The sequence below is a fragment of the Macaca nemestrina genome, chromosome 8, assembly GCF_043159975.1.
Source record: "Macaca nemestrina isolate mMacNem1 chromosome 8, mMacNem.hap1, whole genome shotgun sequence".
Classification (NCBI taxonomy): domain Eukaryota; kingdom Metazoa; phylum Chordata; class Mammalia; order Primates; family Cercopithecidae; genus Macaca; species Macaca nemestrina.
In genome coordinates, this window is record NC_092132.1 from 24,658,327 (window position 1) to 24,686,316 (window position 27,990).

Here is a 27,990-nt window from a genome sequence, read left to right on the forward strand (position 1 = left end):
CCCTACAGCAAGAGCTCTTTAAACATTTGTTGAATTAATGAATAACTAAACCAATCATTGTGCTCTGTATGGATGTAGGATTACTCATGAGATGGGATACTTTCTGCGGGTACATTGCCTTACTTTAGCATAATCTTGCTTTGTTGAAGAATCAAGGTAGGTCACATTGAATGAGTGGATTCGTCTAAAATAGGATAATTTTGAGATAATCTTTTCTTTGGAGGCCAAAGATTACTTAACAAATTCATACCTAGTTTATTTTACTTTCGACTCCACATTTTAAAGCTCAGTCCCTTCTCCAAGAATGTCCTATGACTTCTTCAGAACATTTTGGCCATCCTTCAAGTGCTTCTTCCCTTCAAGATGTATTTATGCCAGGATTCAGCTGGCAGAATGGAAGTAAAATAAATATTGGTAACTGAATGAAAATAATGATTCTTCTAGATAATGCTGCCAAACCTAAGAAAAAGTAACTTGAGAACATAATCTCAATGTGGGCTTATATTCCTATTTGTCAGGTGCCTGTAGGGTTTGGTTAAAAAGTCAGAAGACACATCTGCTTAAGGCCTCTGTCTAGAATTTGGCACACATTTGAACAGGGCTATTTCTTGGTGATGACATAAATAGCAAGATAAAGTAAGACACATTTTTTTTTTTTTGTAATATTGTCAGAAAAGGCAGCTTCCCAAGGAATCAGAGAATGCTTGAAGGGTAGGGACCTTATTTCCCTCCTTTGACAGGCAAAGAAAATGAGATCCAGACAAGGGAAGTGACTTGCCCAGGGCTGGAGAGCTAATTAGTGGCGGAGCTGGAACTGTAATCCAGGTCTCAGACTCCCAGGGCCAATTCTCTTTCCTCTGCATCATTCAGCCTCTCTTCTGAGAAACATATTACCTCTTTCATCATTTCTTGGTCTTTTTGAAAATATTGATGATCTCTCTCTGCATCTTTCCTCTGTAAGATGACCTGGGAAAATGCCATTGAGGGTAAATCTTATATTACATTTTGTTGGCAAGTCCCACTGTCACCAGCCTGTCCCCAACTTGAACATTTCACCAAAAGTCTGAATACCCACGTTTCTTACCTCCAGCTAATCCCCTTTCTCCTTAATCAGATTTTTCAAACTGCACATTTGTGTTTACATCCTCTAAAGCAATGAATTTTTTTCCCTTCCTATAATCTGGAAATTCTTTTTTTGTTGTTGTGTTTGTTGTTATTTTTAAGAAAACTTGAATATATCAGATGGACTTTCTGGCTCCTTAGAAACTAGTCTGGTAGGAGAGTTGATTGGATTTGCCTAAAGCATTTCCTCATTAGTAGCCTGTGTGCTGCTTTTTCTTTCAAATGTCATCTGGCCAACCCAACAAAGATTTAATTGTGGCAACTTGGAGCCATAGCAGACTTGGGCTTTACTGAATGCTCTTTTGAAATCTTCACAACTGCCTGTCCTTCAAATGAAAAACACAAACATATTGAAAGTGGCTTGGTGGATTATTGGTTTGAAGACCACTTCTTACTTCTCTCCGCCCCTTTTCTTACAACTGAAGATTGGAATTTTAATTGCTAAACCACAGCTTTTAAATCACGATGCCCAAAAAGGGCATGGTTTATTAATTAGTTCTGATTACTAGGCACCCTGAACCTGGGCCTGGCTGCTTCTAATCAGTTTCAACAGCTCTTTGCCTGAAATCACTGCCGGTAAGCACATAGAGGTGTAATTATGCAGACGCTAGTGGTTCAGTTCTGCCAGGTTAAACCCTCTATTATGAATACATATTATAGTGTCTTAAAAGGCATTTATTGAAATGCCATAGTTTAATAGTTCAAGCTTACAAAATCAAACTCTCTCATGTTACAGGCAACAGCCCCTTAATTGGATGTTTTCTCCCAGCACATAAAAATATTGACTTAAATACACGTGCACACACACACACACACACACAATTTTTTTTTTTTTTTTTTTCAGAGTGAGAATCAGTATCGCTTCCTGATTGAACCTAAGGACTCTAGGGCCAGTCTGCCTGGATTCATCTCATGTTTCTGCCGTTTTCCAGCACTGTGACTTTGGGCGAATGACCTAACCCCTCTCTATTGTAGTGTCTTTGGTGAAAGGGGGATGATTATAATGCCTATATTGTTGCGAGGTTCAAATGAGTTAGCACACAAAAAACACTTAGCAAAGTATATGGAACATGGTCATCATTTTTTAATTAATTGCTCTAACACATTTATTTGTATTTATGTGTTATAAAATCTATTTATGCTAAGTCCTGAGAGAATTAGGAATGCCTTCCTCTGGAAAAAGCTGAGTTGTCTCCAGATATTTATTCTCTTCATTTTCCACAGTAATAGCCACCTCTCCCTACCATTTTTAGCTGGGTGGACAAATAGCTGTCAAGAATTAAAAAGAAAATATTTTCCACCTAGAAGTGGCCATGTGAGTAAGTTCTGGCCAATGGGTTGTGTGTTAATCCATTTTGCATTGCTATAAAGGAATACCTGTGTTGGAACCGAACCGTTGATTCCCTCCTGGGCAGGGGTCGCCGCGAAGGATCACCGACACGAGATTCACAGCAGAGAGTTATTTATTACTAGCGCACTAGGGTCCCAAGCTCTAAGTTGGCCCTGGGACCCCGACTGCTTGTTACAGGCTGTTTATATAGGCAAACACAAGTTCAAACACAGCTTAGGGTGCGAAATTTAAACAAAGCTTTAGGCGCGTGGTAATTGGGTCTGTCTATGGCCTGAGCAAGGTGTCTTGTTCTAATTGGTTAGAGCAGGACCTTATGAGGTTTTTTTCCTGGAGTTGTTGATTCCGGGAACTTCGAGGCAGGGTGGGACTCCCGGAATTGGCAGGGTGGGACCCCATGAGGTTGTTTCCCGGAATTGGCAGGGTGGGACCCTATCAGGGTGGGACCCTATCGAGGCAGGGTAGGACCCTATCCAGAGCCACCTGGTGTTAATTTTTTTTAAGTTCTTTTTTTATGAGGCCTAGTTTCTAAGTTTTATGCGGCCTAGTTTCACCTGGGTCTGGGTAATTTATAAAGAAAAGAAGTTGAACTGGCTCACGGTTCTGCGGCTAGACAGGAAGCATGGTGCCACCATCTGCTTGGCTTCTGGTGATGCCCCAGGAAGCTTTTACTCGTGGTGGAAAGCAAAGGGAGAGCAGCACATCATATGGCAAGAATGGGACAAAGAGAGAGAAAATGGGGAGGTCCCAGACTCTTTTAAATAACCAGATCTCAAGTGAACCAACTGAGTGAGAACTCACGCATTACCAAGGGGATGGTGCTAAGCCATTCACAAGGGATCTATTCTCATGATCCAATGCCTCCCACTAGGCCCATCTCTAACACTGGAGATTACATTTCAACATGAGATTTGGAGGGGCTAAATATTCAAACCATATCAGGTTGTAAGCAGAAATAGTGTGTCAATATCTGAAAAGTGGCCTTAAAGCAAGAAGGATGGTGTGTTTTTCACTTCTTTGTCCTTCCTACTAATGGAAATTTGGTTGTGATGGCTGGAACTCAGCAGCCATATTGGATCATTAGACAGCACACCAGGGATACAGAGCAGTCAGGAAGCAGAAGCCTGCGTCCCTGACAACTTCAGGGAGCAGAGTTGCCCTAGCAGCCCTTTTCTTTCACTCTAGACTTTTGATAAATAAATAACAAACTCCTGTATTACTTAACACACTGATGTTGGCTGCCTATTGTAGATAAATCTATTCTTAGGCAACACCTTCCCTTCCCTGAATTAGATGATATCCTAACTACTTTGATTGCCAGGTATAGAAATTTTAGAACACTAACACAGAGAACCATGAAGGTTTCACACACTCTATTTCAGTTAGAGCCACTGCTTTACCACACCCAAGCATGGCTACCCTTCTTTCACTCCCTGCCTGGGGCTGCTTAGTCTCAGACCTCAACTGGTGATTGGAGACAGGAGTGCTTGGCAGTAGAGTTATGTCCACAATTGATAGCCAACCCTTGTAAAAAGACTTGGAGTCTCTTCCAGCAAGAAGGGCCATCTTGACCATTTTATTACTTCCTCTATACCAGAAATTATGGGTTCTTGGAGAAATCCAATGGCAATCTTCTTTTGCTTTTTTTTTTTATTATACACAGTAACAAACTTCTCCATTTTCTATACGTATCAACAAAAATCAGAACTCCTGGACAAAGGGATTTTAAGAATGGATGTGTGGATGTTACTTATTCTCCCTCAGGATAGATATGAAAAAAACTACCAGGACCTCAGTATATCTTCTTTAGGAATAGTGATGATAGTCTTTTAGCCTCATTTAATTCCTTGAAATTGAAAATTTGTTTTCTGGAGATTTCAAGACTCATTTAGGGATTTTGCTAAGATTTCCTCCCAATACTAGTGAAAAGCAGAGGTGATATCTAAAGCTCTCAGAAGAAACACAGGAAAACCTAAGCCATTACCCTATCCAAAGTATAAAGAAGAATGATACCTTATTTCTATTTTTCTTGGTGGTGAAGTTCACAGGCGTTGTTTAGCAAAGCCAAATTAGGTTTCTTGAACTTATAGGTTGGTGTCTTGGCATCAGGAAAATTATTTGGCTCTGCCATATTCGCTATACCCTACCTTTCTGAGGGTCCAGTTAAACATATTTAGATTTTCTTACTTTATCCTTCACGTCTGTTCATCTGTATCCCATATTTTCCATCTTTTTGTATATTTGTGCTACATTCTATAAAATTTCTTATCTACAGTTCCCTAATTCTTTCTTCTGACATGTCTATCTGTGGAAGTTTCAATTCTGGTAATATTACTAAACATTCTGTTTGGTTCTTTTTATCACTATGTTAAATCACTTTTAAAGAATTTCTAGAAGATTCTCTCAAGCTTTCATTTGTCTCTGTAAACATACTATAGCTTTGTAGTATGTGTGAGACTTACTGCTGTCAGGCCGAGCGTGGTGGCTCACACCTGTAATCCCAGCACTTTGGGAGACCCAGGCAGGTGGATCATGAGGTCAGGAGATCAAGACCATCCTGACTAACACGGTGAAACCCCGTCTCTACTAAAAAAAATACAAAAAATTAGCCGGGTGTGGTGGCGGGCACCTGTAGTCCCAGCTACTCGGGAGGCTGAGGCAGGAGAATGGCGTGAACCCGGGAGGTGGAGCTTGCAGTGAGCCAAGATGGTGCCATTGCACTCCAGCCATGGCGACAGAGCGAGACGCCATCCAAAAAAAAAAAAAAAAAGAAAAGAAAAGAGACAGTGCTGGTTCTTGCACGTGGTACGTTGTTTCCTTGTGTGCAACATTTTCTTTGATTTGTATGCCTGCTCATTGCCTTTTAAAATGATTCATAGGGATTCTTTGAAGCTTAGGATGACGTTGCCTTCCTCCAGAAAGGACTTGCATTTGATTCTTCAAGGCCTCTAGAGATTTGTCGAGCTTGAGATTTCCTTAAATCACTTTTAAGATTTAACATAAGCAGTCATATCATCTACTTACTTCCCTTCCTCCTGGCTTAAACTTTTAATAATGGACCATTTCTTATTATACCTCATGGACAGCACAGTTCTTAGCACATGAAAATTGACTGATAAGTTTTGACCGGATGAGGGAAATTTTTAAATTATCACACCTACCTTATACTTTCTGTCTTTATTTTCAATTGGCCAGTTAAAAGATTACTATATGCAGAATATTACTCCCAGTGGGATATCCCTTCTTCAAGGCAGTGCCATGTCTTCTCTCCTTTGGAAATTCCCCTAGTGCTGTGTCACATAGGAAATGGTTACTTGGCAAATATTTGCTTCCAGGCTAAGACTTGCTATACTCCCCATGCTTCTTCCCAGGAATGGATAAAGCCACACATTTCTGGAATTCCTCCTGCCTTATATGGAGATTTAGAGTGTTGCTTGGATTATCTCTGACAAAAACCCCTATGGCCCTGGAAATGGTGGATCTACTTCTAATCTTTTCTCTTAAGTACACCCAATCTCACCTTCCAGGAGTTCTCTCTAAAACTAACCTTTGATTCTGCCACTCTCTCACTCACAGATCACCACGACTATCACTACTGCCTGTAGAATAAAGCTCAAACCTATTAGCTTGTCATTTGCAGCCTTCATCTAGGTGGTTTGGCCAGATCTCATGAGAAAATATTATCTCTGGGAAATCAAATTCTAGCTACACCACTTACTAGCCACGTAACTTTACGTAAGCTAAAATTCTGAGCATCAGTGTGCTGATGTGTACAATAATACTAACCTATAAGAGATTACCTATGTCAAACTGCTAGTGTTCACTTGAATTAGAATAGCCCTACAAGGCATTTCTTTCTAGCAGGTCTGAAAGAGATAGCAATATTTTTCTTGTATAACTCGTGGACACATGGACGCTCGGTAAATAAAAGATACCTTATCCATACCTTTTCTAGACCTTAGTTTCCTTGTATATAAAATGAGACCTTAAATGGTCACTTGAAACTTAAAGTGGGAAGATATGTGAAGCACCTGATTCAATACTTGGCACATCATTAAGTATATTGCAAATGTCCTTTCTCTATCCTTCTTCCAAATTGAGACCCAACTTACCTTTTCTATGGAATTGAAATAAAAATTATAAAGCAGAGCATGTTACCTAAAGAAAGGATTATTATTCTTATCTCTACTTTTTAAAGTCCTAGCTACTCTTTAAAGCCAAATTCAAATGCCACCTTCTCCATGAAGCATTCCTGGATTCTCACTCCTGCAACACTCATCCCTACTCCACTCAGAAGGATAATAATGCAATCAAAGGAAAATCTTCAACTCATCTTAGCTGATACTTGAATTTTCTATATTTCCACTAGGATAATTCTACAATATACAAAGCTAAGCAGTGTTCTAGCTTCTACTAAAATGGTTTCCCAGATGAAAAAGTTCAGGATCTTCTAAAGAAGTATATTTATTCCAGCCTCAGACAGCTTAAATATGTCCCCCTAAATTTCTGCATTTGCTCATGGGTATGTCTGTGTTCCTCTTTAAATATTTTGCCCAGAAATAAATAATATTTATTAAAATACACAGTCCATGAATAATATTTCTCCTTCTGTAACTGCAACCTGTGCTAACAGGTTTGGAGCAACCATGGAGCTCTTTTCTCCCAATTGCACTTATATTCAATTAAAACCCTGAACTCTTCTTTGACAATATATGTTGGTGTTAAATGACTGCTCGTCTGTTTTGTATTAATACATCTATTTTTGATATGATTAAGTCCCTCAATAAAGGTCCATATTACATGCATCTGTGTATATTTGAACTGCTGATTAAATTTTTGTGAACCTGAACTCTTTCATGCTCCTAGATCCTTTTTTTTAATGGGTTCTTCCAAGGCATTTTATTCCTTTTATAAAACATAGCTCATTCTGCTTTGTGCCATAGTTTGTGTACTTTGTCTTATGTCCTATCTTAGGTGGGTTTCTGAGAAGCAGAGCATCTGTCTGGGTGATTGGGTAGTGACTTTGCAGCCTCTGAAGCTTAGCGACTTCTGTTGGCCCAAGATTGAGGAGCAGCTATGAGTTGTTCTCACCCAACACACAGCAACTAGGCTATAGGAAAAGGGTCCTAGATGGGACACCAACAGCATCCACTCTAGTCACCCATGATTTTGTAATGCTGAGTATGGAGTGTATTGTTTATCTCTGTAGTCTCCATAATCCTGTTCATGTCTTGCACAGGGAAGCCACTAGTTGGTGGAACCGATTCGTCAAAGATCTGGAGGAAATGCCCCCTAGTTCGCTGTCATTCCAATTCACTGCCATTTGTAATAACAAACACCTGTGAGGGACTTAGCCCAAGCTCCCCAAGCAGCAGAGAACCAGAGTATGTGGGTGACAGAGAGAAGAATATGCAAGTTTGTATTGCATGTTCCAAGAATCTCATTGCCCTGTCAACTCAAAAGCTGTCTAAGGACCAAATGCTCAAATTCAGAATAGGCAAAAATACTCCTTAATACCAAGGCAAACATATCAAAGAGCAGAACTTCAGTCTGCTCCACTTGGCTCGTAAGCTATTTTTGTTTTCTTAAGTTATTTTTGTTTTCTTAAGCTTTATAAAGGCAATACACACATATGGTTAAACATGAAAATGATATAAAAGAGTAATAAATAAATAGTAAAAACCTATTTCTTAATTGTGGCTTTTATTTCCACTTCCCATAGCTAACTAGTGTTAACAATTTCTTATATTTCTACCCAGAAATAATTGTAGGCATATAAGCACATATATTTATGAATTTATATACAAAGATATTATAGTATATGTATTGCTTTCTCCTTTTATCCCCACTAATAATAGATCTTACAGGTCTTTCCACATCAACACATCTATCTATCTATCTATCTATCTATCTATCTATCTATCTATCTATGTAGATATATTTCATTTTTTAAACGATGATATAGATGTCTTACAATTTATTTAATCTGTCCCTGTTTAATGGATATTTACATTGTTTCTAGTTTTCAGCTCTTACAAATAATTTTTTTGCTATTACACATTTTCTCCACTACAAAATATGTTCTAATATGTATTTCTTTGTATGTTTCCTTAACACTATTAAATTGAAAACCCTATGATTGTTTCTCAACAGAAAAATGGCATCATGGTTAATGAATGTGGCCGCCATATTCCTTACATCTATGTTGAATAATGTATATTTAGCCTAAGTTGTACTTTCTCACTCTGTGCACATGTTTTCAGCCTTTTTCCCAGAATGCAAAACTTAAAATCAGAAAATGTAAAAGTTGTCACAGTTGAAAAAAGCTGGACACAATTCTCAACTGTAGGACGTCATAACAGCAAGTTCTAAGATCCACAGAGCTATATAATTTAAATAATAAGATAATTACCTTGCGTGGAACAGAAATTCGGAATCTCGTTGAGAATTTAAGAAGTTCAGTATTAAGAGCTTATCCAATTCCAGTCTATTTCAGAAACATAATCAGACTTTCCAGAAGTTCAGCCATGATGTATTAAAAGCACTTATTATCTTTTTGCTTGCAGTGAAGTACATGCGAGAAGCCACGCCCTATGTGAAGAAAGGATCCCCAGTATCCGAGATTGGGTGGGAAACGCCTCCGCCTGAATCTCCTCGATTAGGGGGCAGCACCTCAGAAACCCCATCATCGCAGTCCTTCTCCTTCCACAGAGACCGGAAAAGCATCCCCCTCAAAATGTGCTACGTCACTCGGAGTATGGCCTTGGCTGACCCTGAGAACAGGTAAACAGGGTCAAAACTCTCCGCTGTATTGAGCAGCTCCTTGACCTCTCAGGCTAAATGGGGGCTTTCACCAGGTTGCCCTCATGTTCTGAAAACACATCATGGCTTCCAAAGAAAAGCATGAAAGGGCCATGCTGAGAATAGTGTGTGTGTGTGTGTGTGCGTGCGTGTGTGTGTGTGTGAGAGAGAGAGAGAGACAGAGACAGAGGAGAGAGAATCTATACACTGAGCACTGGTTCTGGAAAGAGTTGAAGAACTAGAATCAGTATCCTAAATGTCTTCAGGGCTCATTACCAGTCCACATGACTTAGGCCAAGTTTCTTAAACCACTTAACCTCAGTTTTGTCATCTCTAAGATGGGAATAATTGAAAGAGATGCTTTGTTGGGTTGTGAGAATTAAATTAGGAAAGCCATGTGATATAGTTTGGATGTTTGTCCCCTCCAAATCTCATGTTGAAATGTGATCCCCAATGTTGGAGATGGGGGTCCAGTGACAGGTGTTTGGATCATGGGGGCAGATCTCTCATGAATGGCTTGCTGCCCGCCCCGACGTAGTGAGTTCTTGCTCTATTAGTTCAAGTGAGAGCTGGTTATTTAAAAGAGCATGGCATACCTCCCCTCTCTTTCTTGCTCCCTCTCTTCCCATGTAACTTGTTGGCATCCCCTGCCCCTTCCACCATGAATGGAAGCTCCCTGAAGCCCTCATCAGAAGCAGATGCTGGTATATAACCTGCAGAACCATGAGCCAAATAAACCTCTTTCCTTAAATTCCCCAGCCTCAGGTATTCCTTTAGAGCAATACAAAATGAATTAATGCACCATGTAAGGTGCTCAGCACAGGAAAACTTTCCATGAATATAAGCTACAGGAATGTTTCTTATTAATGTTAGATAGAAATAAGCAAATTCACCTTACTAGGCCTCAGTGCTGTCAACTGTATACTTGGAGGGTTAGATGAGAGTTGCTTTAAGGCTATTTTCTACTTTAAGCATCTCTTTATGCTCAAGAGAGCAAAAGGAGTGGCTTTGGTCCAAGTCTGGAATGCTGTTTCCCAAAGTCGGTACATGACTTTGCATGCCACAGGCTAGATATATCACCCGACCCATGGCAATTATAAGGAATGCAGCCAAGAGGAAGTAAAATTCAGGGTCCCTCATCCCCCAGAAGTTTTACTTTAGCTCAGTAGAAGAGAAAACGTACATTTTAGGAGGAAAATAAGAGAAATAAAGAGAGTGAGGAATTGAGCCAGCAAATGGGGAATCTTGGTGACCTTTGCATCCACATTAAAGTGCTAAAAATAGGAACCGCTCGACTGGCCCTTATTTAGAATGTGTGTGGGACAGCTGCAACCCACCCGAATAGAAAGTATTTGGCTAGGCTCAGAGTTGCTGATGGGGAAAAGCAATTGGGAGTAGGGGCAGGGAGAAAGTTGCTTCCTTGGCCCCCAGCTCAATGTCTTTTTTGTTCTCATCTCAGTTACTCACTCTAAAGACGCTGCCAGGGCCCTTCTGGCTCTGGCCAGCTGCGAGATCCTTCTACCCTGCTCTCCCTACTCCTCCTGTATTAGTTATTTCTGTACAGGGATTGGCCAGTTGTACAAGAAAGCCAGCAAGTATTGGCAAGAGGGGTAAGAGCAGACAGATTGGGAAGGACACAGAGCTCATCGCTGGTCCACACCCTGTTCTCTGTTTTGTTCCCCACAATTTCTGCAGAGTTCCTGGGCCTGCAGTCGATGTCCTGGTTATTCTAAGTCTCCTTTTCCCTGGCCTTTTACCCACCCAATAAAACAAGTCCCATCTCCCAAGGATCTAATGTCAAAGTTTTCAGATGTGATGAACTCATGATGTAGTATTGAGTGCCTATGATGTACATTATACTAATTAATGTAGACCACAGACTGCAAAGTGGCAGCCTATAGGTATACCCAGCCTACAGATATGGTAAAATGCAGGCTAAAAAATGTCCAAGGTAAAATGTCCATAAAGTAGCACAAGGAAGGATTGATTTATGTTGAAGGCCAGAGTTCACAAGCAACATCCAGTAGTTATGAATACATACCACATAACAAAACAACAACTTTTAGAAGGGAAACTGCAGAAGATGCAAGAAGAAATAGATAGAAACATACCCATATTAGGTATTTCAACATATACTACTTTCCATCCAAGTAAGGGCAAGTAGAGGACACAGGTAAATACAGTAATCCCCCCTTATTCATGGAAGGAATGTAACAGGACCCACAGTAGATGCCTGAAACCATGGATAGTACTGACTCCTCTATACACTGTTTTTTCCCTATACATACATACCTATGATAAAGTTTAATTTATAAAGTAGGCACAGTAAGAGATTAACAACAGTACCAATACTATAGAACAATTATAACAATATACTGTAATAAAAGTTATGTGAATATGGTCTCTCTCTCTCTCAAAATATTTTATTGTACTTATTTTTGGACTGCAGTTGACCTCAGATAACTGAAACCATGGAAAGTGGAACCATAAGTAAGGGACGACTTACTATAATTATTTAGAAGACCCAAACAACATGATAAATAAGGTAGATCTGAATACATTGCAAACTCTTTACCTTGATAATAGAGAATACACTTATTTTTCAAGTCCACAAAGAACACTGACAAAATTAACCACAGATCAGGTCACAAAGAAAATGCAATAAGTTCCATTAGGTACAAATAATACAAACAATAGCCTCTGATGACAGTGGAATAAAACTAGAAAATCAATAACAAAACCAAACCACACAAAGCCCTTTGTTCATGGGTTTTTAAAAGCTCTCTGTAAAATAACTCTTGGGTCAAAAGGGAACTATAAACTGACATTGTTGCATTTCTTCAAAGATAAATAATAATGAAAATAATGCATCCATTAAATATGAAGAGAAAGAAGGATAAAGAGAGAGTGTAGAGTGTGGAGTCAACTAGACACACAGTGGAATCTTAGTTCTATCCCTTATATGTGAATTTAAGCAAGAATCTCATTTAATTCAAATAACCATCCTAGGTAGTGGGAACTCTTCTCTCTACTTTATAGACGGTGATACTTAGCTGAGAAATGAGGGTTGAAGCAAACGGTAGATCTCAGATTCAAACCCAAGCCTAGCTGACCCCAAGCCCAATTTCTGAATCATCACACACATTGCCTCTAACTTCGGCACCTGGCAGAGTAGCTCGCCTGAACTGTAAGCACCTTGGCCAGGAGTTAATGGTCTCCTGGGAGCTAAAACCTGCGAACCGATGACAAATGCCACAGCATCTTGGGGCTAATCCTCTTGGTTGGTGACACACAGGTGCCTATAGTCTGATTAAAAACTCTAATGTCCAATTTCTCAAATACAAACAGCCATAGAACAGCAGGCAGGATTGCTGCTCTTTCTGTGAAAAAGGTCACCCAGCAGGCATTGAATCCACAAGAATATGTGACTGCTAGTGGCTGTCAGTAATTACAATATATTTTTATTATTCTACCTCTTAAATATCTCTTGTTTTTCATATTCAGCTCTTCACAGCCACTTCCCTGAACCAGGCCCACATCCTTAGGCCCTGAGAGTATTTGGGTGTTTCTTACAGGGTGTTTTGTTGGTAGTCTGCTCTTTCCCCGTTTCCCACCATGTACTCTGTACCTAGCTAGCCAAGGGAATCTGAAACACCTGAAATTTACCCCTTCCGTCACAATGGCTGTCACCTGCACTCACATCAAAACTCCTCAGTATTGCATTAAAACCCCTTTAGGCTTTAGATATTCCCTAACTGTTCAGCTCCTCTCTACCTCATCCTTTCTGTTCCAGCATCCCCTAAATAATTTGTGTACTTCCTACAATTGCCTTCCTGACAACTTCCTACTTGCCCTTTAAGCCTCAGGATTAACATTCTTCTCGGATATCAGTGTCTCACTATACCTTCTGTGTCAATTTGTTCATTATAGCATGCTTCATAATAACTTGTGATTTTTTTCTTACATGCCTACTCAGTTCCTGAGTCATAAGCTTTCTGAGCTCTGAGACACTCCATGTTTTCATTTTATTACCCCAGATATCTAAAACTTTGGCATTCAAAACTATTTTTGTTCATAAATGATAAATAGTATATTTATCTGCTCATTTTTCATATTCTTCTCTAAAAATGTCTTTTGAAAAAATCTTCCACTAAATAGTTTTGGGAATAAGGGAATAAATAAAAGCATAGTTCTCTTCTAACAGACATAGGAAGCTTAAAGAAACCAGGACAATCCATTAACCAAGCCTGTCACTGGATTGTGAGCAGCTGTGCTACAACGGGGAGTTTATGAGGCTTTAAGTCATGACTCTTTGTACTGCTGCGTAACAGAGTCCACTGTAGATTTTCATGGTTAAATTATGGAAAGATTGACATCATCTTTCTTGGGAAACAGCGTACATCTCTATTTATGGTGCACAAATGAAACATTCACAGAAGGTGCTGTCTTGGTTTCAAATGGAAAACCTCTGCTAGGCTGCACTGTGATTCAGAGGGGTGTGATCTATTAAGTCCTGTAAGATGCCTGGATACGTTGCTACAAGGTACCCTTAGTGATGTCACCACAATCCAGTGCTTGAGTTTCAGCCACAGAAGATCAGAAACTTGATTTAGTTGGCATAGTGTTAGCAGATCCATCTCTAAGGGGTTGACTCACATTAACCAAATAGACAAAATTTGCTTATGATGAGCAACACCATTGTCAAATAGATGGAAATGCCCACATGGGAGGATCTATATGCCCTCTCATTGTGAGCAGGCTGTATTGAAAGACAAATGTGAATATGAGCAGAATGCCAGAACCCTAAGTATTAATAACTCAAACGATGTGGACTTTCAAAGCAGAGCAATGCACTCTTTCTGAGTAGATAAGCTACACAAGAAATTATATTGTCATGAAAGTGATTTGGTGAGTGTGGAATCAATAGAAGGTGTGCTAATAGACCTTAGGAAGTATGTTTTAGACAAGTAAGCTGAAAGCCCTCCCTTCCAGGACAGGGAGAGCCTTGCCGAGGTGACCCTTACGTAAATTTCTGCTTTGCCAAGACTCCTACTCCTTTGGGCTGTACATAAATAGCTTGAGGTTTCCCATGTGGCCCTTCCCTGTCCTTTCATGGCTAATTTATCCCCTTCAATTCACATGGTTCTTTCTTCCTGTGAGCACAAAACAGTGGATTTGGGTTTTGCTTATCAAATTTAATCACTTTTCATTCTAGGCTCCTTCAAGTTGTTCTCATAGTACCCTGTTTTGCGTTTTAGATGATTGGAAGTACTTTAGTTGCACATTCATAGACAGATGGTCTTTAGTGGCTACCAAGAGAGGAATCGTTTTACCAGTTCAGCCTTTCTCCCCTTTTTCCCAGTGTTTGGGGGCACATTATTGCCCCTCATGTCTTATATAGAACTCTCAACTGTATTTATTAAACTTTGAATACTGTTGAAACATTTCCTCCTTTAGTGCATGAAGAGTGAAGATTTATGAGGTACTTTTTCCTGTCTTTTCTCCTCTGTCTTTGTTTATGAAAAGTGCTTCTCTTTTTAAGAGGCCCACAAAGTATGTATTTTCTGAATGTAGTTTCTTCATTCTTTGTTGGGCACATCATGGTGGCTTCATAATGGAAACTATTGCCAGAACTCATGATTGACATTACATTTTGGAAACAGAAAAAAATATATATAAAGTATATGTATATGGTGCTGTAATAAGTAATGTTTTACATATGTAAAAACAGGTCCAGATTAAATGTATGCTTGTATCAGTGAATAAAACTCTAGGGTTACAGTTACTATAGAAAATATGGGTTTAAATCCCAAGTCCGTTACTTATTCCCTTTAAGTAAATCATCCAATCTCTCTGATTTTCAGGCTCCTTCTTTGCTATAGTCTTAATGTTTGTGTCCCCCCACCCCCTAAATTCATACATTGAAACCTAATCTTTAATGTAATAATATTAAGAGATGAGACCTTTGGAGGCAGTTAGGTCATGAGGTTCATACTTCATGAATGGAATGAGTGCCCTTTTATAAAAGAGGCTAAAGGGAGCCTGTTTTCCCCTTAGACCATGCAGGGACATATAGTAGGTACCAACTATGAGGAACGCACCTTCACCACACACCAAATCTGCTGGTGCTTTAATCTTGGACTGTCCAGTCTCCAGAATTGTGAGAAAAAAATTTCTATTGTTTGTAAACTACCCAATCTAAGACATTTTTTATAGCAACATGAATAGATTAAGAAATTGGTACAGAATTAGGGTGTTGCTATAGCAAAGACCTAAAAATGTAGAAGTGGTCTTGGAACTGGGTAATGGATAGAGGCTGGAAGAATTTTGAGGTATAATGCTGTGAAAGGAGATTTAAGGACAATTCTGGTGAGGTCTCAGAAGAGGAGAGCTGTAAAGAAAGCCTCAGTCTTCTTCGAAATTATCTAAGTGGCCATGGTCAGAATATTGGTATAAATACGGTGGTAAAGGCAATTCTGATTAGGTCTCAGATGGAAATATGGAACATGGTATTGGACAATGCAGGAAAGGCCATCCTCATTATAAAGTGGCAAAGGACTTTGCTAAATTGTGTTCATGTCCTAGAGTTTTGTGGAGGGAGGAACTTATGAACAATAAAATAGAATATTTGACAGAAGAAATATCTAAGCAAAGTGCTGAGGGCATGGCATGGCTTCTCCTGACTGCTTATAATAAAAGGCAAGAAGAAATAAATGATTAAAAATGGAATTTATAATCAAAAGTGATGCAACACTTAAAGATCTGGAAAATTCCCAGCCTGACCCTGTTGTAAATAATGAGAAAAATGTGTCCTGGAGAGAACACAAAGAGTGTAGCCAAATGAACCTTTGATAAAGAGATTAGGATGAGTAGGTGGAATCCAGATGCTATTTATTCATCAAGACAATGGAAGATTGACCCTGAAGGCATTTGGAGATTTAAGACTGCCAGGGCCTTGGGAACAGAACAATTTAATGACTCTGCTCTGTGCCTTGTGTTACATTGATCCTTGGCTGCCCCAGTTGTGGCTCAAGTGGCCCCAGGCATGGCTTAGGCTACCCTCTGGAAGGCACAGGTAGTAAAACTTGGCAGTATCTGCAAGGTGCCACTACACCAATACACAGGGTGCACAAGCAGTGAGGACATGGCTGTCTCCACCTAGATTTCAAACGATGCCATGTGGAGCCTTGGGGCCCAGAAAGAGAACAGAGGTGGGACCACCAAAGAGAATCTCCACTAGGGCAGTGCCCACTAGACCTGTGGGGCTGGTATCATCACAGAGAGCCCCCATTAAGGCAGTGCCTAGCAGAGCCATAAGGGCAGAGCCACCTCAGGGACCAGACCTTCCACCAGTAGAGCCATCAGTGTGGAACTTATGCCTGGGAGAGTTGCAGGCATGCAACTTCAGCCCATGAGAGCTGCCATATTGACTGTGCCCATCAAAGCCATCCAGGTAGAGCAGGGCTACCTGGAGCCTGGGGGGCCCAACCCCCATCCCAGTGTGTCTGGAAGGCGGGACTTTGAGTCAAGGAAAATTATTCTGGAGAATTAAGATTCCATTTTTGCCGGGCACGGTGGCTCATGCCTATAATCCCAGCACTTTGGGGTGCCAAGGCGGATGGAGTACCTGAGGTCAGGAGTTCAAGACCAGCCTGGCCAACACGGTGAAACTCCGTCTCTACTAAAAATACAAAAAATTAGCCGGGTGTGGTGGCAGATGCCTGTACTCCAGCTACTCAGGAGGCTGAGGCAGGAGAATTGCTTGAACCTGGGAGGCAGAGGTTGCAGTGAGCCGAGATCATGCCACTGCACTCTAGCCTGGGGAACAGAATGAGACTCAGTCTCAAAAAAAAAAAAAAAAAAAAAATTCAATTTTTGCCCTGTTGGGTATAGATTTGGTCAAGACCTGTTATTCCTTTCTTTCTTCCTATTTTTCCCTTTCTCTCCTATTCCATGCCTGTTCCGCCATTGCATTTTGAAATACATAATTTGTCTGATTTCACAGGCCTCCATCTGGAGGGAAATTTGCTTCAAGATGAGGCATATCTTTGAGTCTCACTTATATGTGATTTAGACAACATTTAGAGAGACTTCAGATTTTAGACTTTTGAGTTGATGCTGGAATGAGTTAAGAATTTTGGGGGCTATTGTGATGGAATGAATGTATTTTGCATGTGAGAAAGACATGAATTTGGGTGTGCTAGGGGCAGAATGTTATGGTCTGAATGTTTGTGTCTCCCCAAAATTCATATGTTGACAACTCATCTCCAGTGTGACAGTATTAAGAGATGGGGGCTGTGGAAGATGATTAGGCCATAAGGTCTCCACCCTCATGAACAGGATTTGAGGCCTAAGGGTGCCTATTTGCCCCTCCTGCTACATAAGGACACATAATAGGCACTATGAGGCTCTAACCAGACACCAATCTGCTAGTGCCTTGATCTTAGACTTTCCAGTCCCCAGAACTGTGACCAATGAATTTATGTTATTTATAAGTTTCACAGTCAGAAGTATTTTGTTATAGCAGACTAAGACATTACCTAACAGACTAAGACATTATCTATAAAATGTGGCCAATAATATAATCATGTTTGATTTTTATGATAGATGACTTAATGTTGGCATCCTCTAATTCCTGGCAGGATAACTATGGGGTAAATGTAGCCTTCAGTCAAACTATCCTCCTTGCTGGGTGCAAGAAAAGGGGATTTTTTTTTTCTCTGTACTCAGAGTCCAGGAGAGAGAACTGGAAGGTCAAGCTGTCAAGCAGAGATTATTTTGTAAGACATTCTTTCACAGACATTTTTAAGCCTTTTGAGATTTCTGGCTTTTTATAGAGACCTCAGTTCCGTTTTCCCAACTCATGGGTTCTCAATGCCTTAACTATCTTTTATTTGTCAAATTCCAAGTCCTCAGCCCACCTACCACTACCTGACCCACTACATGCTACCTGTCTCAACCCCACCCCTACCCACTTTCCCAGGGATGCTTTATTATTAGCTTAAATACTCACCATTCTGATTTTTAATGCCACCCCCACCCCCTTTTGTTGACACCTGGGAGTTTCCTTTTCTTTCTTGTAAGATCAGCATTACACAAACAAGCACACTTTTCTTACTATACTTTATCTAAAAACCCAGGTGTCAGTAGCAGAAGCATTCCTGAATTTATGTAGATCATTATTTTGCTGGAACTGGAAACCTCCTGAAACATGGCAGTGGAATTGCTTGTAATTGGCTATGTATATCAGGAACAAAAGTCAATATTCTATTTTTTCAAGTGTAATTTAACATAAGAAGTTAAACATTTACCATTCAATTTAAAATTAAAAACAAAAAACTATGAGTATTATTTTTTGGATAATTTACCTCCTTCATTTGAAATTATGGACTGCCCTCTACCACCAGAGCCATCATTTTGGTCATGCTTTTTCAGCTATCTATATACCTACCTATTTGTCTGTCTATCTATCTATCTATCTATCTATCTATCTATCTATCTATCAATCATCTATCTACCTACCTACCGACCTACCCACCCACCTACATACATGTCAGTATTTGCTTCTCACTTAGAGGACCCATGTGAAATACTTTGTTACTGTAGAAAGGGTATACATACAAGGAGAGGTGATGTTAGCCTTAGATTCAACAGTGTGGACCCTCTGCATTTGAGAAATTTAGGGAGTAGAATACATAGTAACATTTCAGCAGTCGTTTTAATGGTGGTTGGGAAGGAGAAGTTCAGAGAGGTTGGATTAAATTAGTCAGAAATTTGAAATAGGAAACAAGTGCTAAATGGTTGTATTATTTTTAAGCATACATCGTGAATGAGACTAAGTGAAGAAGTACTGCCTGGTGGCACTCATAACAGACCTAACAAAATAGATCATACACTCCCTTTTTTAAGTTATTTTAAGTGAAATTTTAAATGTTATCAAAATGATAAAGGCAGATAATTTAAAACCCAAATAGATCTAAAAGATTTTTTTAAAGCAATGGGAATTTATTAATTTTATGATGTCTTCCTCTTTTTGTTATCTGTCTTCACATGTCTTGTTAGAAGGATGTTGGAACTTCTAGATTGATGTTGTAAGGTTGTTTTTTTTTCTCTATTGCTTACATCACATTTTTTTTACTTTATTTTTTAATCCTTCTCATGAATATATTTTTTTACCTTTCACCTGTCATATTTTGGCTCTTTTTGTTTTCTGAATTTTTTTTATAGAATTTTGTTCTTTTTTGGATGTCATATTTTCTGTTAATTCTTGGATAATAGTCTCTTTTTTTTTACTTTTCTTTGTATTCTTTGTTCCTCCATTTACTGTTTTCTGTTTGTTTGTTTGTTTGTTTGTTTGTTTTTATCTTTGTCTTCTTTACTGGAGGTTTTCTTAAATGTCTGGTGATCCATTGCTATCTGTTCATTTCTTGCACTGAGAAAAATGTGTTGGAACCTATGTGGGGAGTTGGGAGGGGGATGTCAACTGGTGAGAATTCACATGGAATTATTGCTTGGTGAACCAAACCTTACCAAGAGATCCCTCCCAATTCTGCAAATATCAGTGTTTAGAAGCTTTACCTGGGTCTGTTCAGTCACTTATGGGAGAATCATTCTGTCTTTTTGAGTGTGGATTGGCGGTAGATAGTGAGAGAATACCCACTTTCCACTGTTCTAAGAATCCCAACACTCAGCATACAGACTTCATTTAGGGCCTCTTTTCAGGGCTATATCAACCCCCACCCTGTCTCTGGAGGTTCTGAGCCCATGCAGGTTGTGCAGAGCCAAGGGATTCACATCTGGCTGGAATTCTCTCTTTGTGGCCCTTTAGGTTATAGGATTTTATACTCTTCTTCCACTCTGCAGAGTCAGTAACCTGGCTCCATTGCTGTCTGCCCTCCAAACATATTGTGCCTGTCTTATTCTCTTGTGAGTTTAGACCTCCTTTACTGTCTTTTTACTGGATCTTATAAGAGGCAGAAGATCAACATGAATAGCCAAACCACTGTTTTTCCCAATGAGAAGCCTTGCATAATTTGCATCTTGGTATATAACAGAGTACACAAAAGATTCATTTTAATAAGCTTAAAAATATTTTTATAGCCTTGTTAGTTTTAAGAAAATTTGTTTTCTTCCTAGATAAACTTCAGTATTCATTCTAATTACCATACATTTTTAATCAATGTGAATGAATTAATGAGGTTTCACTGGCAATAGTAAGCGAGTTAAAAAAGGAATTTAAGTACCTCTGGTTTACCTTGAGAGACAGTTGAGGAGAGGGCTCACCAAACATGGTTCTATGACTTCACCAATACACGGCTCCTTATGAGTTAATTTTAGCCCATATCTGTACCTATCAGCACCATTCCAGGAAAATTTTAGTTTCCTAGGTGCACTTTGAGAGGTTAAACTTGACCATCTGGGTGCTGAAGGATGTTTGCTAACGTTGATATATAGGGCTTGATCCTTTGCTCTTGATACATTAATTGAACTCTATTTTGCTTGCAAAAAGCTGCCCAAGGATTTTCAAGCAGAGATAATGACGCCTCTGAAAATAACTCCGGTGCTATCATGTAGGCATCCCCTATTCAAGCAGGCATAACCTAGCCTGGAGATTCTAGAGTAGAAAGGGGGGCATCACAAAGAGACCCCTGCTCTTTCTTCTTTTGACACATGTGAAATTTGGATTTCCTTGGTGGAGAATGAGTTTGGCATATAGCACTGCAGATACACTTAAAACAAGACCTGTGTGGACATATAAGGTGTGTATCTGTTGGCAGATACTCCCTTTGATCCTCAACAATACTGTAACAGGAACTTTGACATTGCTAGTATGTTGAACCTGATTGAGATATTGCTGCTTTTCTTAAATTTCAACTTTTCAATAGATAGTTTTGATCATCTTGGTTCTTTGCTAGATGTTGAGGCTGCATCAATGACAGAGTCCTTGCCCTGACATAGCTTCCCGTTAGGTAGGGAATATCTACAAGTTGGTAATTAACCAAACAATATCATAGAAAGACAATGAGGAAAGTACAGGATGCTATGGAGGCTCCCTCGCAGGAAGGACACCGAATCCAAAGTTCTGTTTTTAAAGCAGGCTGGGTGTTGTCAACAGGGAATGATTCTCAAAGCAAGTGATGTCTATGCCTAGACTTGAATAATAAAGTAAGTGTTAGCCAGGTCAAAGGTTAAGATAGGAAGACAGGGAAGGTATTTTCAGCAAAGGAACTAGTATAAGTACAGACACTAAGGCAAGAAAAAATATAGTTCGGTAGTTCCGTTGAAGAATGGGAGGTTTAGTTTCTTTGGAGCAATTCATAAGAAGAATGTCTCTATACCTACTGTGTACCCACAAACATTAAAAATTAAAAAGAAAGCAAAAAAAAGAATATCTCAAGAGATGAATCTGGAGAGTTCATCATGATGAGAGCTAAGCCACTTTATGACTTGGACTTTATTCTAGGAGGGGTCTGAAGCCTTAGAGTGATGTAACAAAGATCTCTCTGGCTGCATGGATCAATAGGAGGCAAGACTAGAGGCTGGGAGACCAGCTAGGACGCTGTTGCAGCAATTTAGGTGAGAAATAATCCTGGCTTCTTTTACAAGGTTAGGGCAGTGATTCTGAAGAATAGTTAGATACATTTGAAAGATTTAAAGAGATAGAATCGGCAGGAGTTGGTGATGAAATGGGCTTGGAGGGATGAGGAAAAAGAAGTATTCCAGAATTAATTTTGCTCAGAGCCACAGTCAACCACACACCTGGCCCCTATTACCTAGCTTATTGCACTGATCCTGAGTCAGTGGGACTGAGGTCAGGTATGTCTTGATGGAAGACAGGGGTAGGTGGAGGCATAGGAAAGGTTTAGGCTTTTGGAGATATTGCCTGAATTGAGACTTAGAGTATGACTGCATTTTGAGAGTTTTGTGTTCCTTACTGGATTTCCAAGCTTGTTAAGGACAGCAGCACGTATGGTTTTTCTTTTGTATCTGCCAATTTTTAGAACAGTATATAGAAATCACTCACTAAATACAGAAGGATAAATGCAGTGATATCTGTCAGGAGACAGGTATCATCCCTGAAATGTCAGCTAAAGAGCATAATTCAGGAACTATAGACAGAGGAAGGGGCCATCTTGGGAGCCAACAGGGGATGGGGAAAACACCCAGGACTTAGCACTCAGTGCCAAGCTCTTACCACCCTTGTGTTTTAGGAGCAAAAAGAGCAAGTTACTACAATCTGGTGAGGACTGTAGCCCTGGGAGAGGAACAGCAGCCCAGCTGGGGTTGGAGGTAGGTCAGTACCCCAATCTTTTTCTTCTGCCATTGAATCCCCATCGGGGCTTCTGGTTGGCCATGCATAATTGGAAGCCAGAGGTGAAGGAGGAGCCTGAGTGATTCCATTTAGCCCATAGAGGTTGAGCTCTTGGAGCACAAAGCAAGGCAAAGAGTGGCAAATAATGAATCTGGAGGCAAAAAGAAAAAAAATCACAAAATTGTATTTACATTCTGCCTCTTTGAACATAGGTCTGGTATGTATAATACAAGTGATAACTAGTTATAAGAAACTGTGGTTAATCCATATACTTCATTTCCTGACCCTGTTGGAGAAAAATGTCTTGGGTAGCCCCAAATCAGTATTTATACCTTCCTGTTTAATGAAAGTTCTTATATCTACCTAGAGTTTTGATAAAGATTTCTTTTAGCCACTGTGATATGAGTTGGATAGGGAAGTAACAATCGAGAGGCTCAGAGGACGACAGAGTTGGTTTGGGTCAAGCTGGAAGTTGCAGAAGAGCCATGTATCAGGGAGGGAACAGGACAGCTTAGCTCTGAAATAGGGTTGGAGATTAGTTTACTCTTCTCAGAAAGTGGTCGAGGTCTACAGGGACCATGTTCTTCCATTATGACAAAACTGGAGGCTAGAGAAGGCACCAGTAAGAATGTTGTCACAATGCCAGGCTGGTTTTGATAGTGACATATCCATAAAAAGGCAGCAGAGAGACAGATGGGATATAAGGAGAAGAAAGGGGCACATTTGAGCAGTAACTATTCTCAGTGGAAATCAAAACTCTAGGCTGCAAAAATGTCTTTTAACCTTAATTTACTTTCATTTAAAATGCCAAATCACTTACCCTTTACGTGCACACTTTCACTTATAATGTGGTGTTTTTTTTTTTCACCCTAGAATAAAACCCTCTCCCGGATCTCTGTTATGAAACACACAATAAAGGCCAAGCAGTGCGATTTGTTTTCATTGCCTGTATTATTAAACATTCGGACAATCAGAAAATGTTTCCTCATGTTACCTGGAAACCAAACCCTAGATCCAGAAGTTACAATTCTTGGAGTTATGTTCTCAAGCACTCCATGAATATTTTTTACCAAATCCGTTGTGCAGCCTTGAAAAGATAATTGACTTTCAGGCCAGGCCAACCTGGATTTCATTACCATCTTTTCTACTTATTATCTAGGTGACTTTTGGCAATTTACTTAACTTCTTTGAATTTTTTGAATATATGAAATGAGGATGATAGTATCTCTATGAATATACTATTTTTAGAATTAAGTAAGTTGACATCTGCCTAATGCCTGGGATACACTAGATACTTAGCAAATGTAAAATCCTCCAATTTCCCACTTAAAAAAAATCCAGCCCTACTAAGATTATCAAAGGATTCTTTCAGTATCATGAAGATGTGTTAAGAATTTTTTAGAGGGTTTTATTAAGTCCTGGGAAAGTCGTATATTCAGTTGAAAGTATAAAACAGCCATTTGGGTAAACGAAAACCACATCATGATTTTATATACTTCCTGTCTAATCCTGCATCTGTAGTAGCTGACAGTTTGAAGAACTAGGTCAGTTTGCAAATAACATCTTTAGATGAATTTCTCCAGAAAACACAGAGACACGCCTTGAATCACTAAGAAGATGTAGAAGCCTTCCAAGGCCATATATGGCTTTATAGAAATATTCCAATAAATTTTTACGGCACAGTTCTCTGGCCCACTGTCAGATATGTATAAAAGGAGAGTGACAAATAAAACAGGGTGCGTGAGCCAGAGTGGAAATTTGGACCACAATATTTCTGTGGATACCAGAGCAATCCCAGGGTTCTGTTGACTTCCATGTGCATCGGGTTTCAAGCCTTTATAAATCTATTATCATTATCTCTGTGTATAAAGGGTTTTTTGTTTTTTGTTTTTTTTTTTGAGATAGGGTCTCATTCTGTCACCCAGACTGGAGTGCAGTGGCATGATCATAGCTCACTGCAACCTTGACCCTTGACCTCCTAGGCTCCAGCAATTCTCCCACTTCAGCCTCCTGAGTAGCTGGGACTGCAGGTGCAAAAAACCCACCATGCCCAGCTAATTTTTGAAATTTTTGTAGTAGAGACAGGGTCTCACTATGTTGCCCAGGCTGCTCTTGAACTCCTGGCCTCAAGCAATTCTCCCGCCTCAGCCTCTCAAAGTGCTGATATTACAGATGTGAGCCACCATGCCCAGCTGTTTATATAGTTTTAATTGTGCCACCAGCAATTTAGAACATGTATCTTGGTCATTTTTTTCCTAGTTCTCCAGCTACTTCTGTTGTACTCTGTCCACCTTTTCTTTTGGAATCCTTCCTAGGGTGAGAAGTACACCATTGTGAGCTTTTTTCAGCTGTGGAAGAGAAAACTAACTGCTACATACCAGCATTGAGCTATATGAACTAATGAAAACTTCATTAAAAACCAATGCTCATAGCAGCTGAGAAGTAATGAATTGCTGCTCTCATAGCAGTCTGCAAGTTGTAGTGGAAAGAGCATGTGGCTTTGTAATCAGATAGTCCTAGGTCTGAATCCTGTCTCTTTGTGATCTCGAATACTTTACCTCTCCATGCCCCAGTTAATCCATATATAAAATGGGCATAATAAGATCTACTTTTCAGAACTGCCACAGAGTTTACATGCCTCTCAAAGTGCATAACTTCTTGAGTAAGATGAGTTTTACCAGGAAATATATAAAGCCACTGAATGAAAAGGTACACCTCCTAGGAACATGAATTTTCCTCTGAATTTTGGATGGATATAATTTATTGTAGAGTTCCTTTTATGACAAAGTACAACATGAGACTTCAAACAAATTTATGCTTGTAGTTATTTGAGGTCAAACTTAAGACTACCCATAGTCACAAGCTTACTTCTTTCAACAATCAGGAGTTCTCAGAAAGCTGTTAAAAGAACTTATGTATATAACAAGATTTAGCAAGTGTTATCACAGTCAGATTCAGTAAAAGATATAGAAACCAATCTAGGTAACTTCAGCAGAAAGGTATTTAATAAAAGGAATTCGTTGCCTATACAAAAAAAAAAAAATGGCACTTTGGGAGGCTGAGCTGGGCGGATCACGAGGTCAAGAGATTGAGACCATCCTGACCAACATGGTGAAACCCCGTCTCTACTAAACATACAAAAATTAGTTGGGCGTGATGGCACGTGCCTATAGTCCTAGCTATGCAGGAGGCTGAGGCAGGAGAATTGCTTGAACCCCCGGGAGGCAGAGGTTGCAGTGAGCCAAAATCGTGCCACTGCACTTCCGCCTGGCGACAGAGTGAGACTCTGTCAAAAAAAAAAAAAAAAAGGAAAGGCTCAGGGAAAAGACTTTAGATTGGGTCTCCATTAGTGACCTTTAGAACTCTACAAAACTGATATAAAAGTGAAACTGGAGAACCAGGAGGTTGCCATTGAAACCAAGCTACACTAGAGCAGTGATCCCCAAATTGGAAAACTGGGATGAGGGAGCTGGTACCTTGCAACTGCCTTCTGACACCCAGAAAGCTGAGGATTGGACACTAGAACTCCAAGTTGCCTGCCATGCTTCTCACAGCTTTACTTACCAGCAGTGGAAGCCAAAACATCAGGAGTATTTCCTTCTCTTCACATCTACATACCACATCTCATGGGAATATATAACATATATATCTGGCAGAACCTATTTCCAGAAGCTTTGCTGCAAGGGAATCTGGGGAAGTAGATATATCTTTAACCATTCTATCTTCTGCAGTACAGCCAGGTATATCACAAAGAAGATGCAATGAGGTAGAGTAAGTTCACAGTGTCCACTGCACAAAGTGTTGGCTACATGGTAGAAGCTCAAGAAATGCTAATGCTCATCTCTTCTAAAGACTCAATATATGATTTTAAAGGAAACTCTGTGCCCTGACTATGGTTTGGGGAATTGTGGCAAAGATAGTTTACCTCCTCTGATCAGTATTGTGGAATTCTAGAAAGAGATTCTTTTGTGGTAAAGAGAGTAGTGCTCACCAAATAGTCCCTTTGTTCCTCTGCATTTCCAGACTTTCCTACAGTTATGTTGGGTCTTGTGGCTAATTTTGGCTAGTGAACTATGACTGGAAGTGATGTGAGCACTTCTGGGCTGAGACAGTGATAAGTATGTGTGTTCCTGGGAGTACAAGTACAAAATGACAGAGCTTCCTTTAGCCTGGCTTCTCCAGAGATCTAATGGAGCCTGTATCCACTCTGACATGTAGGACCCTTTGTGGACATATAGCATATTATTTTCATAAACTTTTGTTGTGCTAAGTGACTGAGATTTCAGGATCATTTGATACCACAGTATAAACCTATCCTATTGTAACTAATGGGGTCATCATGTAAATGTACTGAGTTCAGTCAAGCCGATTAATACTTACTGAGAAACACCAGTAATTCTCATGAAGCTTAGACTGTTTTGTAAGTGAAATGTTTTCTTTCTCTTCCTCACTTTATCTAGTTCTTAATACAGAGCCCCAAAGGCTGCCACGTTACTTCCTTTTTACTTGAAGCTATCCAAGTGAATGATTGTAACCCAGAGGTCCCAGATGAAGACCACTGGGCCTTTTCGCACTTAAAACATGTGAAAAGCATTATTTGTTACTGCAATTTTAGCTGTTGCTTTTAGAGACCTTTACCATTTGCGGCTGACTTTCTTTCTTTCTGGGTCTAAAGATACCTTTGTTCGAAAAGGAACTCTTGTCTCCGTTTGCCTCAGCAAAATGAAGTGTAACTGTAGCATAACCAAATTCTGCCACAGCTAAAATGCTAGAATGTAAGTTTGTGACATTCCTTCTGCCTTCCTAGCTTATAATTACTAGGATTATTTTAAGACAAGACCACTAATTTTTGAAAAATAAAGAATAGAGACTTGAAAACACTTTGCTCTCTTTTTTGCCCTCAGTTCTGTACCCTGTCATATTTTCATCTGAATTAACTTCTGCTACAGTAATTCTCAACCTTCTTTTTTTTTTTTTTTTTTTCAAATCTTGCCATTACAGCATTGGTGTGAAAGTCCAATGAGGCAATATGTGTTAAAGCATTTCATAAGCTATGATGCTATAAGAACGTAAGGAAAACAACAAACCTCATTGAAGATGTCCTTGCTCCATCACGAGGGCCCAAAAGAAACCCATAGCCTATTGCTGTTCAGCAACTGTGTGCTATGAGCTTTGCCAACTTGAGTCTCCATGCCTCAGCTCCTTGCATCTGTTACCATGTAGTGGTTTTACATTTCATTTTGTCTTTTCTTTTTATTAACATCTGTCTTCCTCACCAGCTCCATGAGTGAAGCAACCTTGTTTGCTTTTGCTCTTCATTCCATCTCCCAGTGTCCAACCCAGTGACTGGCTCAGAGTAGGCATTGAATAAATACTCCCTGAAGGAATGGATAGATGGCTGGATGGA

General features: G+C 39.7%; 1 protein-coding gene and 1 long non-coding RNA gene across 3 annotated transcripts in view; both read left to right on the top strand.

Moving 5' to 3' along the window:
* LOC105468517 (syntrophin beta 1) overlaps positions 1-27,990 on the top strand; it is a 275,913-nt gene that overhangs the window by 108,873 nt on the left and 139,050 nt on the right. For both annotated transcript variants that reach the window (XM_024788697.2, XM_011718733.3), the window contains exon 2: positions 9,037-9,253. In XM_024788697.2, coding sequence (XP_024644465.2) covers positions 9,037-9,253 — 217 coding nt within the window. The remainder of the gene's footprint in view (positions 1-9,036; positions 9,254-27,990) is intronic.
* Positions 9,260-27,974, top strand: LOC105468516 (uncharacterized). Its single transcript, XR_979509.3, has 3 exons — positions 9,260-21,847; positions 22,483-22,561; positions 27,585-27,974. It is a non-coding gene; the product is annotated as an uncharacterized lncRNA (long non-coding RNA).